At 41.2% G+C, this 19122-nt stretch overlaps 2 protein-coding genes across 10 annotated transcripts; one reads left to right on the top strand and one right to left on the bottom strand.

The window, feature by feature from the left end:
* Positions 1-1706: 1706 nt before the first annotated feature.
* CUNH17orf75 (chromosome unknown C17orf75 homolog) lies at positions 1707-7384 on the bottom strand. Of its 3 annotated transcripts, none has more exons than XM_042865282.1 (10): positions 7248-7384; positions 6963-7034; positions 6610-6735; positions 6262-6402; positions 5996-6053; positions 5249-5368; positions 4823-4887; positions 4571-4707; positions 4009-4112; positions 1707-3869 (listed from the first exon to the last, which is right to left on the bottom strand). In XM_042865282.1, the coding sequence occupies exons 1-10, from the start codon at positions 7382-7384 to the stop codon at positions 3660-3662; spliced, it is 1170 nt and encodes a 389-aa protein (XP_042721216.1). In that variant the 3' UTR covers positions 1707-3659. The 3 variants fall into 3 exon arrangements, with proteins under 3 accessions (XP_042721216.1, XP_042721217.1, XP_042721218.1); XM_042865283.1 differs by having other exon boundaries at positions 5249-5365; XM_042865284.1 differs by having other exon boundaries at positions 5996-6057; positions 6272-6402.
* A 421-nt stretch (positions 7385-7805) lies between these two features.
* Positions 7806-19122, top strand: ZNF207 (zinc finger protein 207). 7 transcript variants are annotated; one of them, XM_042865037.1, is made up of 12 exons: positions 7806-7837; positions 7974-8032; positions 9318-9444; positions 9880-10018; positions 10842-11012; positions 11713-11788; positions 12298-12345; positions 13568-13638; positions 14916-15076; positions 17087-17326; positions 18004-18166; positions 18346-19122. In XM_042865037.1, exons 2-12 carry the CDS (start codon positions 7992-7994, stop codon positions 18504-18506), a joined length of 1398 nt encoding a protein of 465 aa, XP_042720971.1. In that variant the 5' UTR covers positions 7806-7837; positions 7974-7991; the 3' UTR covers positions 18507-19122. The 7 variants fall into 7 exon arrangements, with proteins under 7 accessions (XP_042720971.1, XP_042720978.1, XP_042720979.1 ...); XM_042865044.1 differs by lacking the exon at positions 7806-7837 and adding an exon at positions 15819-15911 and having other exon boundaries at positions 7847-8032; positions 10845-11012; XM_042865038.1 differs by lacking the exon at positions 7806-7837 and having other exon boundaries at positions 7848-8032; positions 18346-18529; positions 18778-19122.

Raw genomic sequence — 19122 nt, 5'->3', positions numbered from 1 at the left:
AGAGCTGAAATATCTCCCCATGTATAGAGCAGATCGTATGCATAGCCTGTTCTCTATTAAGAATATCAGCTTATGGAGTCAGGAGCATTGTGAAGTGCTGAAGTTTTTTATAATTATGTTTATATCACTGAAAGTATACTGTGAAAACTTGTTATATTTTTACAGAGTATCAGGAAAGCCAGTTAACAATGTTTTTTAATGCACCCAGAAGTGCCACAGCGCTGCAGTGCCAGAGAGCTAACAGCAAACAGGCTTTGCTTTTACCTCCAGATGTCCTTGATGCTGCTGGCTTATGGCAGAGCTTTGCTATTCTCCATCCTGCTCACTTGTGGTTCCAGCTGATCAGTGGCAGTGTGTTCCTGAAGGAACCATCCGCTGACAACTGGTTTTGGTGGTCGCTTCGGTTTTAGTCCAGATGCTGCCAAGATTTTACATTGGTCAGATAAAAAGATAAAAAGTCTTTCGTGTGAATGTGCAGCTCCAGAACGGCAGACAAGGACTGTTAGCAGTGCACAGAGTCGAGATAACGCATGTTGGAGGAGTTTATTTCATGCCCGCGTCCTTGAGTGAGGACACAGCGCAGGCCAAGCAGCCGTTCCGTGTGGGATTGCCGGTCAGGCAGCACCGCAGGGCGGCTCTGCAGCTCCTTCGGGGACACCTGCCGGCCGCACCGACACAGCGCAGAGCCGCGCTGAGCCCTCGGCTCGGCCCATCCGAGCTGGGAGCAGCAGCTCGGACAGCTCTGGCGGTGTGGAAGACAACCTGGGAGAGCAAAGTCCACGCGGCTTGCAGACTGCGCCTGTTATTCCTCGATTCTTGGATGCAGGTGGAGATTAATTTTGCACACATCAGTAATAACAGGAGGAGGAAGGAGAGGATGGGTGGGAGCGGTGCTTACCAGGAACCATCGCTGACTGAGGTAGAGAGGAGTAAAAATGCTGAATTCACTTCTGCTAAGTTTCTAAGCCAACACCTTTCTTTTTTTCCCCCCATTAGTCAGTGGGGCAGCTGGGCACTTCTGTGGCACATTGTGTTTCTACACTGCTTGCTCTTTCAGCAGAAGGAAGTATCTTGTCAGTGGGGACAGGGGAGGGTGGAGAACTTATTGCCTGCAGCTGCTGGACTAGACATAAAGCTTAAGGATTCTGTGTCCCAAGACCTTGCTCCTGCTGCATTACACTGCCCTTGTTTTTTAAGTCAATTATATAGCTTCATTTTGAACCGGGTGTGAAGGATGGAGTCTGGCACATTTAGAGCTGATACAAAAATAACAGCTATCTGCTGGCCTTATGTGGCTGCTGCTGTTTTGTGCCAACATTTAGGCTTACAGGATCACAGAGGGTCTTCACACATCAGTGAGTAAAGAAAACTTGAGTCTGTGTAACTGCACAGAGTTTAAGTTCCACTTTGGAAACCCCACTGGCTTTACCTGAGGTGGAACTAGAAAACATGAATGCAGTTCAACACCAGCAACCTCTGGAGGCAAACCAGGATCCAGAGAACAGAAACACCTCTGGGATTGTAGCCTCTCCGAATATCACTGCTGTTCTGTTTCCTTTATAGCAGGGGCTGCTTCCCACTGCTCTGTACTGTGACTCAAAACATTCCTCCTGCGGTCAGTGATGCCAAGAGCTGGTTGTAAAGGAAAGCAGTGCATTTTGCAGCTCTGTAAAGAACTGCACTAAAGACAGAAACCAAGCCCGTTCAAAGGTAAATGTACTTTTAATGTCATCATTAATCAACAGCACTTAATTGGAAAAAGTTTTCTAATGAGATATTCCTGAAATGCCAGTAGTAGTAGTTCAGAAAATTTATGTTTCAGGGTACTTGACAATACAGAGCACAAAATATTCCCCGGGCCTGATTCAAGTAGCAACATCTTTAATTTCTAATGAGCTTAATAGATATGTTAGTCACTGTCTGACTCCCTCAGTGTCTCATTAATTGGCAAATAAAGCTAGTTGCTCAGCTTTTCTTTTGCTTACACTACTAACCTAACAACATATCCAAACGTTAAACACAAAGCACTAAACAATGTAATTTTCTGCCTTAAAATACTGAGCAAATGATACTTTCCCGTTAAGGGCTAGTAAAACAAAATATTTGCAAGGTAATACACTATGGTATGTTTTCAAATATTTTTGTATTGTGTACATTCTGTATATTTTTGTTGTAACAATATTATTTGAGCGCAGAATCCATTAAATTTTTGTTGGTGGATTTTTTTCCCCCTATGAAACAGAGCTGTCTTCCATCACACGCCAAAAATCATCCAAGGAAAATCTTCCACAGTCAGTTTTGTAAGTTTGTCTACAATTACAGTATTTAACCAAAGGGCAGTCGGTTGTGAGAGCCGAGATGTCATCTTCTAATAATGACATCGATGGTTCATTTTTATGTTTCGAAAGCTGTCTGATAAAGGAGAAAGTGAATCGCTGCTGTATTTCTCCACGAGTTAAACAAGGACAGACATGGCTTCTGAGTGGCATTCAGACACACATCTTGTCCCACCACGTAACAGCTGAAGCTCCACGGCAGCAGTGATCTCAGAACTGAGGGGAACGAAGACCAATTACATCAGACTGCTTAAAACTTTTCCCTGGGACGGAAGGGCTGCAGACTAAGCGCACATCTCAGCATCTTCTAAGCATGGGTGCGCTTCTTCCTCAGCTTTCCATAGTTGATTGCTGGAGACAGTTGTGTGTCACACCCTCCAGGCATGTATCCAACTAAACTAGCTGCTTGTGTGTTATTTATTAGGCTTTTTGTTTCTTCTTTTCTATTTAAAGTATGATTTTTACTAGGATTATGCCAACACAAGGAAGTGTTTTCAATTCTTTTTTTGGACAGTTTATTTCAATTTATGAAGAAGTTTTATGAAGTTAATATTGACTCTAGAAAATCTTCACGATTAATTCTTCACTACATACAATTATTTTCATTATACAAAAGCGATGTTAGGAATGTACAAAGAAGATCTTGGTCACAAGAATATAAACAAATGGATTGGATTCATAATCTAGTCTGGGAATTTAACATGCCTGCCCAGCACATATATGAACAGACTGAAGCACGTACAAGTTGAGTCCTAAAACCCTGCCCAGGCTTTCTATCTCCTGTCAGTAAACAACTTGTTTCTTCAATCATAGAAGAACAAAACTGTTGATTTGAAAGTAGGAAGTAGAAACTAGCTACAGACATGTTCTCTCACATGAAGAAAGATGAACTCATTTACTGTCATTTATCTAAATGTTTGTGCTTCTTTTTCTACTAAAACAAGTAAACGGATCTTAATTATTAGACATGATAATTTTAAATATACTTAAAATATTTAAAATACTTCTCTTTGTCATGCCAACGCTTTAAAAAAGCAAAACAAAACAAAACCCACAAATGTAATGATTTTCTCACAAGATGAACACATCAGTTGGAGAATGTTAAGCAGTGAAAGTAGTGTTTAAGATCTGATATTTACACATTAAAAAAAGCTCATGCTGCTTTCTCTCTAAAGGGAGAGAAGGAGCTGAAATTGCCACTTAGGTTTGACTCAGGTAATGCTTTTAAAAGAAAACTTTCTGCAGTACTGAAACTAAGCTGCGCAGAAGAAATTAATGATTTATACAATACTCTCCAACAACTGTAGGATAATTAAGATAATTTTAAGCCACTGCTGTTTCTTTCATGAATTCCTCAAGGACAGTCACTACGTTTCTGGCTTCTGGCATTTCTGCATGTTCTACTTTAACTATCTTCAAAAGGATGTCTCCACTGCCGCAGTTCTTTAAGAACATGTAACACTTGAACAAGGCGTAGTGGTTCATTTCAGCCTGTCGAATAAACCTCTTCAGGTTGTTAATGTCCTGTATTGCCTGGAATGACAGTTATAGAACATTTTCTTATCTTTGTACGTGGAAAGGAAATATGATGTGGAAAAGTGAAGGAAGAATAGAGACAAATGAATTGACGTAAGAATTGAGTGATGTGTCTTTACCACACACCAACCATTACCTTCAATTTAAAGTTTTCCAAAACTTGCCGGAACAGAAATGGATTTCCACCTTCAGCACCATTTACAAAAGCATGCATCCAGTCCTCACAGAATCTGTTGCTTCCTGTTAAGTGTTCAGGAACACAGAGAAGGCGTGAGCAAAAAGTAAACCAGCTCAATATGGATACACAGCTGCATTCACCTTGTTTCATACAGCTGGTAATATCTGAGCCAGGAATTAAGCCTAAAGGAAAAAAATACACATGGAAAAGCGAACACAGCTACAGTGGTTGCATGAAATCCTGCTCTGATTGTTGAATTCACAATTGTCAAAAATCCAATTGGGGAGAAAAAAAAAATTCAGCTTCCCAGAAGTGTATACATTATAGTTTTAGAGTCCACAAACTAGAACTGGTAAAACAAATTACTACCTGATAGGAAAAGCAGCGTTTTAGTTTCCAAACAGAATCCAGACTACATGGGCATGAACCTATGAGCTGCTGAACATCCTCAAATACCTCTAAAACCAAGGAGTCTCAGCAGCCCTGAGGAATACAGGGGTGTTAACAACTGTAATCTCACCTGCATTGTGCAGCTGAAGCTGGGCTCCAGTACAGTCTACAACCATTGACTTGTGCTGTTCCTCAGTCATGGCAATGCACAAGGAGGTCATTGTGCCTTCCTGAACAAGGCCTTGGAGGCTAGCAGCTGCCAGAAACCTAACACAAAAACTATTGTGAGCTGCTGTTTCTACATAGTGCCTGAGTGAGAAGAGGAAGGTATCACACACAAAAGCAGTTACTCTCAGGTTCCTCTGTCTCATAACATCCTTACCTGCTAATGTCTTTTTCTGTTCTTTCATCTGCATTTTTTACTTCCACAGGAGTATAACTCAGTGCCTTAAAACAAACAAAAAAGTTTAGAAGTTAGGATATTACTTCTATTGCTGTACTGTACTTACTAGCAAGAAATACAAAGCATATTAATTTTGCTCTTTTCAGAGTAAGAGAAGAAGCCAAGGGAATATTCCACATTATAGACATTGCAGCTGGCTTTGCATTCAGAATACAGTGATTATACTTAACTAGCTATTCCATCCAAAGCCAAAACAAGCAACAATAAACAAACAAAAATATTGCAGAAGATGTTTCTAATTTACACCTGTTTGAGAAAGGAAACGTAAGCAGCATTTTAAACATATTAGAGTTGTGGAAATAGCTGCTGAAGCTCTTCTATTTAGTTAGTTAAGAATACACATACAGCGTGTAACAAGAAGGCCAGTTTCTCCTGGAAGAGCTGTACTACTCTCTGAATTGGGCATATGGAATTCTCAAACCAGCTTCTTAAGTAGGGGTTAACACAAGTCTCCAACGTTTTCTGCTGTAAAACATTAAAACATGAAACCTTTTAGCCACAGGTTTAATTTCTACACAAATAGAAACCTAAAATATTTAGATGTCAAGTAGTTTTTCATTGCAAACCATGCTAGATCAAAATAATGAGTTTGACATTTAAAGCCATGCTTTTTGAAGTGTAAGCTATGAAGGGAAAGAACTGTAATATATGATACAAAACATTATATCACATTATGATGCATACTCAGCAAAGAGTCTGCTGTAGCATGCAAGATGAAACAGAAACATAAAATATACTGGTGACAGGGCCACCAGTAGAAATCCTTCCTTGCTGTTCAGAACTGGCAGGGCTCTTGGTAGACACAGAGACCCTTCCTGCAGATTATTACATTTTCTTAGTCATTTTTCTCTTTGAAGCTAACTGCAAGTAACCTCTAAGAGATTCATGACTGGCACAAAGAAGTCCCCCTTTTTTTCCCTCTTGACTTTTGTGGTTAACAGTACTCTAGACATTTACTGTCTCTACAGCGAAGCCAGTATCCATCTCTGAGTGTTTGTTTTCTATACACTAAATCTTCTGGTTTGCTTGAGTAACACGCGTGTTTAAAATGTCATTTTCACCACTTAACAAATGTAAAAAGTTAGATCTTACCTCCAAGTCAAGGCTTAGCTTCAGACTTTGAACGTATTTGTCCAATTCAAGTCTGAAAGTATCTTCTTAAGGAAAATAAGATGCATCAATTAAGATCCACATTTTGTGCTTTCAGTATATGCTTGTTTCTGATATTTTAAGTTACATACATAGTGGAACATATGCATAAGTGCGCTGATTTCAAGGAGAACACGGACAAAAAGAGAGTATCGTTTTTCCATCATCTCCCTCTCCATACAGATATGGAAAGATAAAGGTAAGGATATAGTTCCAGACCTTTCTCTGAGCCACCTAGGAAACAAACTACATATTCTGGAGCACTGATTTCCGATTCCAGCGTTGCTGTTTCTAGAAGACTTTCTTGTTGGAAAAGACAGTAATAACAACCAACTTTACATTCTGGTATACTGTGCAAAAAAGAAAAAAGTTGTTAAAGATATTACTGTAAGTTAACGTGGAAAGTGTTGTTCACTTACAGCTGTTATTAACAGCAGCAACAGACCGGGAGCATGCAATCACAGCAGGTTTAAAGCTAGGTGATGGCAAGGTGTGCCATGCTACCAATGTTTCTCAGACCTTTTCATTCACAAGTAATTTTTAAAAGCGTATCTTACCTCAAATCCACAGTTGCTACATTCCCCATCCCTTCGAAAACAGCTCCTTTGGCCAGGCGTTTAGCAATAAAACCACGCAGTTCGGTTTCTGCTTCAGCTGGTAAGTTTGTGTCCAGCAAAGAGAGGCTTTAAAAAGCAAGATGAAAGCATTAGCAAGTAACAAATGTTTTGCTTCTGAAGAAGAGCAGAAACGCCTGCATGCCGTCACGCTCTGAAAGGAGGAGCACTGTGGTTTCTCCCTGTGCCTTCAGGCCCATCAGTGCAGTCAGCAGTTTGCCCACCACAGCAGAGCCTGCAGTTGTGCTGCAGCAACGGCGTCCTGAGGGGACGGGGCGCGGAGCGGAGCGCCGTACCTGAAGTCCCGGCCGGGGGGGCTCCCAGGCGCCGCGCCGCCATCGCCGCCATCCGCTCCCCGCCGCGATGACCTGAAGGCAAGGAGCTCTTAGCACGCCTTTGTTTGCAGGCAGAACGGGCGCTGGGAAAAGGTACGGCCCAAGGGTGATATAGAGCAGGAAATCAGAACGTTACAGGAGAAAAAAAAAAAAACAAGAGTCTTTACAGAAAGGTGAAAATAAAAGAAGAATCGAGCGGCTGGCAACGCGCAGGGCCTCGGAACGTCCGCCCACGAGGCCCCTCACCTGCGGCTCCAGTAGCCGTACAGGCTGTGGTAGGTGCTGCCGTGCCGCTCCGGCCGCCGCTCGTCTCCCGCACCGCCGCCGCCCTCCTCGCTGCTTTCCAGCTCCCGCTCATCGCCGTCCGGCAGCGCCGCCAGCATCACCGCCCCCGCCGCCCAGCCGCGCCGCTATGCCCCCACCCGGTTCTCAGCCCCGAGGGCCGGGCAGGCTGCGCCTCAGCGCCTCCCGCGACTGTGCGGTGCGCGCCGCCCCCTCGCGGGGTGAGGGCGGTGCAGAGCCCGCAGCTCGGGGGCGGGCCGGATCTATCGGTGCGCGCAGCGGTACCCAGTGCAGGACTGAAGGAGCAAGTGAGCAAAGCGAGACAGCTCGCGCAGCCGCAACCACCGCTCACGTGATTTATTGAAAGACGCGATGGACGTTACAGAATCCGCACCGCTCAACCCACAGCACCGCCTGCAGCCCGCCCCTCAGGCTTACACAAAATGGCCGCTCCCGCCCACAGGCATGCCGGGACGGAGCTGGTCACGTGAGCGGCCCCCCTTCCCGCCGCCGCGCGGTGCGCTCTGGGAGCTCGGGGGCGGCAGTGCCAGGAGGTGCGTGGCGGCCATTTTGTGCCTGCCTCGGTCTGCGCGGCGGCAGTTGCGGGCGCTGCGGCTCGGCGGGGAAGAAGGTCGGCTGGTCTTTTTTTTTTAATTATTTTTATTATTAATTTTTTTTTTTTCTGCGTAGGTCGCGTCTTCCGTCGTTATGGGCCGTAAGAAGAAGAAGCAGCTGAAGCCTTGGTGCTGGTATCCTTGCACTGTGTGGGGCGGGGTGGGGGAGGGGCGCAGGGTTTTCCTCCGGTGTCTGCGGAGCTCCGCGCTGCCCTGTGAGCGCCGATCTTTTTGTTGTTAATTTTGTGGGTTTTTTTCTTCTTTTTTTCTTCTTTTTCCCGTTGGCTTCGTGCTCACTCCCTCTCTGTGCTCTCATCCTGGCCCGGCCTACTCCGTGTCCTTCCTATCTAATCCTTCCCCACCCCCCGCTGGCCCGGCCTGCCCGCTCGCCCTGCGCTGGGCCCGGAGCGGCCGTTGTTCCCCACGAGGGCATCGCATCTCTGTGAGCAGCGCCGTGCTGGGCGCTAATCAGCGAGGCAGGAGTGGCTGCAGGAGTGAGAGCTGTTGGAAAGCTCATTTTAGAATATAAAACTTGTATTTGCTGCGTCAAAACATCTCGGCATGTAAAAATACCAATGGGTTTTTCACGAGTTAGCCCTTTTGTAATCTGCTTTTTGTCGAAGAGTGATTGCAAGCATACTTCTCTCCTGTTTTTTTTATTAGTCTTTAATAAAGGAATTTATAATCCGCTTGGAATTTGTTTACCAGGCTTTGTTGAAAGTGAAGGACACGCTGTTAACGAGGAGCAGGTTGTACCCAGTGTAGCTCTCCTGCTTAGCAGGATGGCTGCAGTGCCTGCTGAAGCCTTCGAGCTGAGCTGCACAAAAGAAACGGCCATTTGCCTCTCATTACGCAACAGCTCGAAAAGTTCTTCAGATGTTTCAGTTTAGAAACATAAAGTTCTGTTATGATTGCAGTGAATCTTGTGATGTCTTAAGGTTTTGGTCAGTTGGGTGGCTGAAAAGGGAGTTCTCCATTAAAACTGTATTTTTTTTCTTCCATAAACGTTAGCTGCTAATATGTTATTAGTTGGGTGTTTCAGAGTATTTGGTGTTGCTTCCCATTTGTGGATCTCTCACCTTTCTCCTTTGCTGCTCTAGCAACGTTTTAATAATATTTAAAATTTACATTTGAAAATATGTAAAGGAGGAAGAGGAATCCACTTAGAAAAAACTGTGACTTAAAAAAGCATCTATCAGAATGCTATGATTATGGTTGCATGGGCACATCTTGCTGTTCTCTGGTTGTTGTTACTGGGTGATGTGTGGAGGGAGGTTTGGTTTCAGATATGGATGAAATACTGGTGCTCTGAAAACTCAGGGTTGCTTTCTGTGCTTTCAGTTTCCTTTAGGAAGAAAAAAGCAACAATACTAATTAGCTCACTTTCAGCGTGAAAATATTTCCTTAACATCCTCAATAGGTATTGTAACAGGGATTTTGATGATGAAAAAATCCTTATACAGCATCAAAAAGCAAAGCACTTTAAATGCCATATATGTCATAAGAAATTGTATACGGGACCTGGTTTAGCTATACATTGCATGCAGGTAAGAAGCCTTGTTGTCTTGCAGAAAACTTTTTTGACAGTGTCTAAAATTGGAATAATCAGCTTAAAAAAATGTGTTCTCTTGGGGTTTCCACAACCCTGGAAAATGATAAGAGAAAGTCAGTAGTGTTAAGCTTCACGAGCAGGTCTCCTGATGTGCCAGCAGTTTGTGTGGTGGGTATGCAGCAGAGAAATGTGTGGTCAGTTTTTGAATGTAGGAGTGGATGAATTGCGTTGTCTTGGTGATCAGAGTTTAGAAACTAGTTTTAGAAGTTAATAGTAGTTACAGCGACTAGAGGAGTATCCAGAAAATGGCTGACTAGAGATATGCTTCCCTTTAAGGATGTTTTGTTTGTCTTTTGAAATTAAACTAGTGCAGGCAAACCTAAATCTAACCTGAGTTTTGATCAGGAGGTTTTTTTCCTTCCCTTCTTAGGTACATAAAGAAACAATAGACGCTGTTCCAAATGCTATTCCTGGGAGAACAGATATTGAACTGGAAATCTATGGCATGGAGGGCATTCCAGAAAAAGACATGGAGGAACGGAGGAGGTTACTTGAACAAAAAACTCAGGGTAAAGTGTGATCTAGCTGGTTATCTGTCATCTCCATGGCGCTTTGCTTAAATTGTTTGATCTGTATTCTTTGCATGCACTGTCCACGTTGAATAGTGTGTCTTCAGCACACAGTATTGCTTTGTCTTGAAATCACAGGTCGATATTTTTATTGTTCTGATGTGTTTTGCCTGCCTCTCAGGACGTTATTTGTAGGCTTTGGGAAGAAAGCTGTATTGATGTTTTGGGATGAGTGCTTTTTTGAGGAGTAGGGGAGTTTCCCTCGTCTGTTTTTGGATTTGAAAATTGATTTGTGGTGTTTTGGCCCTGTGTGATACAGATCTCCCTCCTTAAGAGAGTAAGAACTGACTACATTGCCCTAACTGCAACCCTTGACATGGCCTATCATGTAGAAAGACAAGTGATGATGCTTCTTTTTTTTTCCTGTTCAGAAAGAAAGCATTCAGCTTACGGGGATGATGAATTTAGGGTTTTGTTTGTTTGTTTTGTATTGACCAGGAATTACGTTGGTCTGACAGGGTAGGAATACTTAAATCTTCTTTGTTCTGGAATTATGCCTTTGAGTTGTTCTGGCTTATTCTCTCCAGCCAGAGGCTTACGTGAAGGTAGACCCCTGTTACACTGAGAGTTGCTGTAGTGTGAGTCACTTCCCTTTATTTTCTGTACATATAATAGTAGACACACAGTTTCTCTTCTCTAATCATGTGAATTTTTGAACATGCTGATAAGACTTGATTGTCATTCCAGCTACAATACTCCAGATAAAAATTAATTTCATAGAAATTGTTTACTTTCTTCTGACCATGTGCATTGTATGATTCAGCAGAGAGCCAGAAGAAGAAGCAACAGGATGATTCTGATGAATATGAAGATGATGAATCTGCAGCTTCCACTTCATTTCAGCCCCAACAAGTTCAGCCACAGCAGGGGTACATTCCCCCAATGGCACAACCAGGTTTGCCTCCTGTGCCGGGTGCTCCAGGGATGCCTCCTGGTAAGGGTGCTGTTTTTGAACTAGTTATTGAAAGGCTGAGTAGGAATACAGATCTCTACTTGGAATTATCATCTGCTAATTGGTATTCTCCAGTGCAGTGGATTTGTGCTCTGAAAATAGTTTAGTGAAGTGCATGTGAACAGTTCTTCAGGTTCTTCCTGCCCCTGATGCAGGGGGTGCACATGTTCCTCAGTAAAGCAGATGAAAATAGCTAATGTTTGCATCTGAGTAGAAAAACTGTCAGTGTGATACTAAGACAGATCAGCAGTTTAAACATAGATCTACTTTGTGATACTTCGTAACAAGGTTTTAGAAATAGAAGGCTGAAGGGATACCCTGGGTTTGTGCTAACAGAGGATGGAGAGTTTATGCGCAGAATACATACAACTTTATTATTTTTTTAATTGCAACTAAACTTGCAAAAAGCATTCCAATTAGTGGCAGTGAAAACTGCCCTTTCTGATGTTTTCTGCAGTGTTGAGGCATGCTCTTTAGAGATTCTGCTAAGAAAGGTTACAATGGGTGTCTTGCAGAGTTTGGGAGCAGTGGATCAAAGTCAGATTTGTAGATTACCTTTTATATCTCATTATTTGTAAGTGGCATTATTTCAAAAACAAGTATTTTACAGTTTCCTGCATTGAATAGGTTTGGTGATGAATATACGTTGTTGGTGCTTAAAATTTATTTTCCTTTTTTTAAGGTATACCACCATTAATGGCAGGTGTCCCACCTATGATGCCTGGAATGCCTCCCGTTATGCCTGGAATGCCACCTGGGTGAGTAGCTAGAAAGATTTACAGTGATGTTTCCATGCTTTGTGTTTTAAACTGTCACAGAAAGAGTAAAGCTAATTGGAAATAACGTGCAGGAACCTGTGAACTCTGTAACCTTAATGTTAAGATACAGCAAAAATCTGGATGGCTATAAACCAACATTAAAAATACAGCCCAACTCTGAATCTATGTGTAAAGTATGTTGCCTTTTTCTTGATCTTATTTAGTAATTTCATAATGGTTTTAAAATGTGTTGTGTTGGTTTAAAGCCTTATGTGAAGCTCTGGTTTGTGTATGGCACATCTTGTACCATCTGGCTGTCAGTCATCCAACCTATCCAGAAAAAATACTGGATAGTTTAAAGTTCTTTAAATATGAGAATAAAATTCTTGTGTTTTGGGCAAGAGTAAGTTGTTGGTATTGATGTTTGTTTGGGATTTACACCGTACCCTATCATAATGTGTTTGGAAAAATCACAGTTAGATTTTTGATTTTGTCATAAATTTTCACAGATTACATCAACAAAGAAAATACATGCAGTCATTTTGTGGTGGAAACATGTAAGCATCTCATTAATGTAATTATAGGTACATTCATTATGCCATTTTATGTTGTATATTTGATAAGATTGAAAGTTGTCTTACTTGAAAGCATCTGAATTTTGCTGAAGCATTTGGGGAAAATGTCTAGCTATGTTTTGTTGTATCATGAAGCTTTTATTCTTTATCTAATTGCTTGTTACAAAACTACACGTTGCAGGAAGCACATCCTGCAGAATATTAATTAAATAGGAACTTTGGGATTTATATCCTTCCTTGTGTCAGAGTGCAAACAGCTCCATGTGCTTAGTCCTTTACTTGTAGGACTTAATGCAGGAGATTTGTTTTTGTGTAAAGCTGTTCTTTTCTGAAACACTGGTATTCTTTTAACAGTCTTCAAATGTAAAAATAACGTCTTTGTCAGACATCTTTGTGGATGTTCATGATTGCAGCTTTTCTGGGTGGAAACTGAACAGAATTTTATCAAGCTTGCTGGTGTTTAGTTCTCCTTAAGGTCTTTGTTAATTGCAGATGAATGTAATGTGTAGTAAAAGAAGCAAATCAATTTGCCAACAACTCGCTATCTGCAGTTTTTCAGGCAGTTACATTTCTGGTGGCAGCAGCAGCAACTTCTAGGTTTGACAGTTGTCCAAACAGATAGCAAGACTGACTGCCTTGTCCAGACTTTAATCCAGAAATGGAGTGGTAGTAGTGTGTTCCCAGCTGTGCTTCTGCACTGTTGTTCCCTTAGTAGGCAGGTTGAGAAGATAGGAGAATGAAGACTCACCTCCTGATGATTCATTTTGATTTTGAAACGGGAACAGTAAATGTTTCTTGGTTTTGCTATGTAGAATAGAAATTGCTTCATAGTGATGATTTGGCACATATTGGCTGCTACAAAACTGTTCAGTTTCCAAAATAAGATAATAGATGTTCCTTCGTTCTGCTTCCTGTAATCCAGCTTCAAGTGTCTGGAAGTATTCTGAAGTGTATATCACGAGGAACACTAGTTCTGGAATCTGATAGCAGAGGAAGTGAATGCTTGGGGAATGAAAATTCAAGTGAGATGTATTTGGAGTTTAAATGTTTTTATTTCTTTGTTGAAAAACACATAGCTGCAGTGAGCTGGTTATTGATTGCTTCCTGAAATTATTTGCTGTGTTATTTATCTAATACAGGTAATGTGCCATTGTTTTAGTGGTCTATTGCGTGTGTTTGTTCTAATGAACACTTTACTCAATAGGATGATGCCAATGGGTGGAATGATGCCTCCTGGGCCAGGAATACCACCTCTTATGCCTGGTATGCCACCAGGTAAGTCAGGGCTGTCAGACAGATATTGTGGTGAGAGCTAAATGATGTTTACTTACGCTGAGATTTAGGATTTATGTAAAGAGTGTGCAGATGTTCACTGCCAGCTTTTTGCAGTTCAGTTGCTGCAGAAGCCACTCTTGTGCAGAGGTGAAGTGGTTATTTCTGGCTTTTGACTACGATAAGTCATTGTTATGCATACTGCTGTGCAGGTTAAAAAAAAAAATTGAATGCAAATTTATTCTTCCTATTGTTGTTCATCTGGCTTTTTTATTGCCTGGTCCATCTCCACTCGCTTATTCTAGTGTCTGTTTTATAATGTAAATACATATATAATGCATATAATACAAAAATAGAAAATATTGTGGAGAATGAGAAACAGTCTTGATGACGCTCAGATAAAGATGTCTTGACTTCTGATTGCTTATGTAGCTACAACAGAGCTACTTCTTGAGCTTCTCAACTTGTTGAGCAGCCTTATGTTCTGGTAGTGATGACTTGAGTCACTGGTTTGCCCAATTTTCTCACTGGAGAAGACGAGCCAGTGGGACAGTCGTGCTGGTTCTGCTGTACAGTGTGTGATGGAACCTTTGTGTGCTGTTAAGTTCTGTCTCTGGACCTCTCCTAGACCCCCCCACATACAAAGTACATGTTTTGCAATGATAGGCTACACAAAAATTTTAACTTATTTTCAGCTAACTCGCATGCTAGCTTGAGGGCCTTTTAGTCAAAGGAATGAGGAATGCTAATTCCTGTGTCACCGTCTGCTGTGCTGAAGGTCCCCAGCAGAGTGTTTCAAAGTACTGATACCATTCACAGCAGCTCCCTTTTTTAGATTTTGTAACAATCTTAGCTACAGTCACAATAGCATAGAGACAGTGTTCTGGAAGCAGAGGCTGTGCTGATTGCATTGATTTATTTGGGAGTGTAAGCTTCTCTTATTGAAGCTGTAATGGAAACGTACAACTTGATTCAGTATTGCTCTGAAGTGTTTCAGGTAACTGCCTACACATGGACCTTTGTTGGTGACCAACAGTAAATTAAGGTAGTAAAGCTTTGTTTGAATGTTCTAGAGAGGGACATGGAGAATTAACAGTCTTGACATGAGCCTGTGAGCTCTGATCTAGTTGCTGTGTATGGTGAGTGCAGGCTAGACCTGTTGGCTTAAAAGTGTATCTCCCTAGGAAGGCTTTGTCATAAGGAATACTTGGAACAGAATCCTGTAACGGGATGCTTCTGTTCTTGAGCCTGAGACCTTACAGGTTCTTTGTGGTTTGTAGGTATGCCACCACCTGTTGGTCCTCGTCCTGGGATGCCTCCTATGACACAAGCACAGCCTGCTACAGCACCGGGCATTCTTAACAGACCTCCAGCTCCTGCTGCATCAGCACCCACCCCGCAGCCTCCAGTTACTAAACCACTCTTCCCAAGTGCAGGGCAGGTAAGGTGTTTCAGCCTGGAATCGATGGGTATAGTTTTCAAATTACTGTGTGTCAGTTTCCTCTGTTATTAGGAGACAAGAAATGACTGGTTACACTTCTTGCTTGTGTTGATTATTAAGTTTAATCCACTGTAGCGTTTGAATGAATTTTAAAAGATTGTTTTGTTTGTCTTGCAACAGCCATGAAACCAGACAGAAGTTCTGTAAGCAGTGGGGAAGAAAGTAGTAGGCAAAACAGTTCTTTCATTAATCCCTTTAGTTTGCATTTTATTTGGGCTCTTTGGGTGGGTGAAGGGAGGCATCAGTCAGCTGTAGGAATCTGATTGCTTAGAACTTAACCTAAAACTGCTTAAGTGTAAATCTTGACAAGACTTCGTCTCTTTTGTTCTCATAATAAGGGGTTATTTGCTAGCAGAAGGCGTAATTAATTCTATCATTCTGTTCAGACTGGATTAAGCATTGTCTGAATGATTTAACTAAGGCAGTAATGCTGTTTAAATGTTTTGGGAAGGGAAGTGGGAATTGACAGAATGGCTTGTGACCTCTGTATTTTGGTTTCTCTTGCTATGTGTAAGTCCTTAAGTATTTAACCTTCATGGTGTCCTATTTGCATTTTGGACTTCTACAGGGAAGGTACTCATTTACAAAAACACAGCCCTTAGCATAAGAAACCCTTTCATCTGGATACTTTCCACCCATTTGTTTGGAGACTTTTCACTGTTTCCTTTCTTTTATGCTACAGATGGGGACACCTGTCACAAGCTCAAGTACAGCTTCCTCCAATTCAGAAAGTCTGTCAGCGTCTTCTAACGCTCTGTTTCCTAGCACAGCACAAGTACGCAGGAAGTCACAGTTAAAAACAAATTGCTTTGCAACTTAACCCTTTGGACCGTTCTGTAAAATCTAAAATGGACTAAACATCTTCAGATCATTTCTTACATTCCTGATTATGTTTAGCTGGTAAAATTGCAGAGTCCTTAACTGTGAGTTGCATCTTAGTGGAAATAAGCATGTTGAAGTGCCCAATTTTTCTTAGACAGCGTGCAAGTATGAAATGCTATGTCCTGGTTCTAAAGGGTTAAAAAAGCATGAAAGCAGTTAAATGCATTTTAGTGGCAGTGGTTAGCTTGATGCATGGTGAAGGCTTTTTAGTTCGATGTTTAATACAGTATGTCAGAATGTAGGGGATTTTGTGAGATGCATTATGTGCAAAAATGGAGTTATTTTTATTAGAAAGTTCAGCAAAGTATTGTAAGCATCCAGTGACCAGAAGCAAAAGCATTCTCTCGTAACTAAGGCTTGTTTTGAGGATTGTTGCATCTTCAGCCTGATAAAGCCGATTTTTCTTCTAAAACTTTCAATTAAGAGCAACGTAGGAAAGCGTAGATGCTGTGATCTTAGTGGACCTTGTGTGCTTTGAGTTGATTCTTTACTTAGAAATGATATTGAAGATCTGTAGAGAGACATAGTTCTTTAAAGAACACTGCAGTACTTTCAGAGAGAATGCTTACAACGAAAGACCTGACACAGTAGTTTTCTTAATGTTCAATAACAACATTTTTAAGTACCTAATTTTAATGAATGCTAACACTCTGAGCTGTACTCTAAACTAATGGTTGCTAAAGTATGCTAGTTTATTGAGAAAATTGTGATTTTTATGCTTACAGCTGTTAATAAAACTGTAATTTAGGAAGGATTTAGGCATTTACCGACCTCAGTACTTGAGGTGAAAACTTTGGTAGGATTTTTTGTTGTTCCTTTTTTCTAGTTGTGGCTTTTGACCTGCGAATTCTAGACTTTCCTGTGTGTGTATGTTTGTATGTATGTATATACTGGGTTTTATTTTGTCTTGTTTTCAGTTGCTTTAGTATGTGATAAGGCTGAACTTTACTTTTGTCAAGCTTATTTTAAATATGTATTTCACTGGAAGGTTTCAAAGGTCTAACAGATGTAATTTAAGTTTTCTTATGCTTTAGGAAATAAATATTGATCCATCTCTGTGCTTCACAGGCTGCAGCAGCTGTTCAAGGTCCGGTTGGTACTGATTTCAAACCTTTGAATTCTACAGCAGCAACAACAGAGCCCCCCAAACCTACATTCCCTGCTTACACACAGTCTACAACCTCAACCACTAGCACCACAAACAGTACTGCAGCTAAACCAGCTACATCTATAACAAGTAAGCCTGCTACCCTTACCACAACCAGTGCAACCAGTAAGTTGATCCATCCAGATGAGGATATATCACTGGTAAGTCAACATATTTTCATTATCTTGCTGAAAATGCTATTTATGCTGATATGGTTGACTTAATTAGAATATACTCTGTGCAACGGTTTTAGTAAAGGTGAGACAACAAAACGTGCAGAATTAAAAGAATTATGCTTTGATGAAACATCCTTGGTTGACAAGTAGTGACTGGTATATTGCATTGATCCTGCAGTCAGAAGTCTTACTTCTGGTGATAAGGAATTGCTTAACCCAAAATGTAACTTGGACTTCATTTCATGTGGCTTAAGCTTGAATTTAGCTAAGTACAGCTGGTGAGTGTCAAACAAAAGGCTTAACGTTTTGAAGTTATCTTGATGCTATTACAGCAGTCAGGAATCAAGACTATGGGTAAAACAAGCAAACCTTCAATTCAGTTCATGTATCTCCAGATTTGCTTTTGTCTCACGTTGTGAGGAAAGGACAGTCTTCAGAGAACTTGTGTTACGTACTTGAATGATCAGTGTTAGTGCAGTAACTTTGAGGGAAGGGAGATGTTAAAAATCCAGATGTTACCATGGAATGTTCACTAGTAGCAATCTTAAATTTCTAAAATGATGATAATTCAGTGCCTTTAATCTACTTTATTACATTTATTCACTTTGTTTTTGCAGAGTTTTAGTCTTAGAGTGTGTTATGCTTGTCTGTCCTCATTTTAGGAAGAGAGAAGGGCTCAGTTGCCCAAGTATCAGCGTAATCTTCCTCGTCCGGGACAAGCTTCCCTGGGTAATCCACCTGTTGGACCAATTGGAGGTATGATGCCACCACAGCCTGGAATTCCTCCGCAGCAACAAGGAATGAGGCCTCCAATGCCACCACACGGTAATTAGACATCTCTGCATTTTCTTCTCTTTGAAAGATTTATTTGCCATCTTTTTTTTAATTTTGAAATGTCAGGTGCTGTGAAAAACAGCTTTTCACAAATGCAGCTGTGCCCATTTAAAAAAAAAAAAAAAAAAAAAAAAAAAGAATACTTTGCATCTTAAATGTTTTGTTTGTAGGTCAGTATGGTGCTCATCACCAGGGCATGCCAGGCTACCTTCCTGGAGCAATGCCTCCTTATGGTCAGGGACCTCCGATGGTGCCCCCGTACCAAAGTGGACCTCCTCGACCTCCAATGGGAATGAGACCTCCTGTCATGTCGCAAGGTGGCCGCTACTGATGCTACTACACACGCTCTAATAGGTTTGGAGATTAAACCTTTTCTCATCTAGTGCTGTTAATATAGCCAAGCTTCCGTCAATTAAAGCTTCATTGTGACTTAAAAAAAAAAAAAAAAAAAAAAAAAAAAAAGTATCTTCCCCACATGCAAGGCAACTAGGAACTATTGGACATTCTTATTTTACATGGGAAAATTTATTTGGAATATTAACAGGAACTTTTCCTGATGTTGCAATTTATACTGTATGGCTTCTTTTTCATGTTTCATCTAGGTTTTTAGAAGTGAAGTATAGTAAATATGGTTCGTTAAATTGTGAAGGCGCTGGAATTACATGAACATACCACCTTAAAGGCAAGTTCTGTAACATTATGTTGCTATTTGTGAAATGATGCCTTCACAGCACTTCAGGTGCTGTTGGACTTCGTGTCCCCAACATAGTTTGGTGAGGGCTGTAACTGTTCCCAACTACTTGTACATTTAAGTCTGAACATGTAACGATATTTAATGTATTTAGAATTCCTCCTGTTTCAGGGTTCAAGTAAACTGACCCACTAAGGTCGTGTGACTTTTCTGTACTGTTATAAACTTCATTGTAATAAAAGAAGATAAAAATTTA

This window comes from Lagopus leucura, unplaced genomic scaffold, assembly GCF_019238085.1.
Source record: "Lagopus leucura isolate 7727_CA_CO unplaced genomic scaffold, USGS_WTPT01 Super-Scaffold_797, whole genome shotgun sequence".
NCBI lineage: Eukaryota > Metazoa > Chordata > Aves > Galliformes > Phasianidae > Lagopus > Lagopus leucura.
The sequence above is the reverse complement of the archived record's forward strand: the minus strand, read 5'-3'. Positions and strand labels throughout refer to the sequence as shown.

Bases quoted from the DNA above. Each gene is read 5' to 3' on its own strand.
- CUNH17orf75 (XM_042865282.1), bottom strand. From the start codon at position 7,384: ATGCTGGCGGCGCTGCCGGACGGCGATGAGCGGGAGCTGGAAAGCAGC. The intron at 5,369-5,995 runs GTAAGATCTAAC...AATGTTTTACAG, and splicing joins AGCTAAGCCTTGACTTGGAG to CAGAAAACGTTGGAGACTTG. The intron at 4,708-4,822 runs GTAAGGATGTTA...TTTTTGTGTTAG, and splicing joins ACAGAAAAAGACATTAGCAG to GTTTCTGGCAGCTGCTAGCC.
- ZNF207 (XM_042865044.1), top strand. From the start codon at position 7,992: ATGGGCCGTAAGAAGAAGAAGCAGCTGAAGCCTTGGTGCTG. The intron at 8,033-9,317 runs GTATCCTTGCAC...CATCCTCAATAG, and splicing joins CAGCTGAAGCCTTGGTGCTG to GTATTGTAACAGGGATTTTG. The intron at 11,013-11,712 runs GTAAGGGTGCTG...CCTTTTTTTAAG, and splicing joins TGCTCCAGGGATGCCTCCTG to GTATACCACCATTAATGGCA.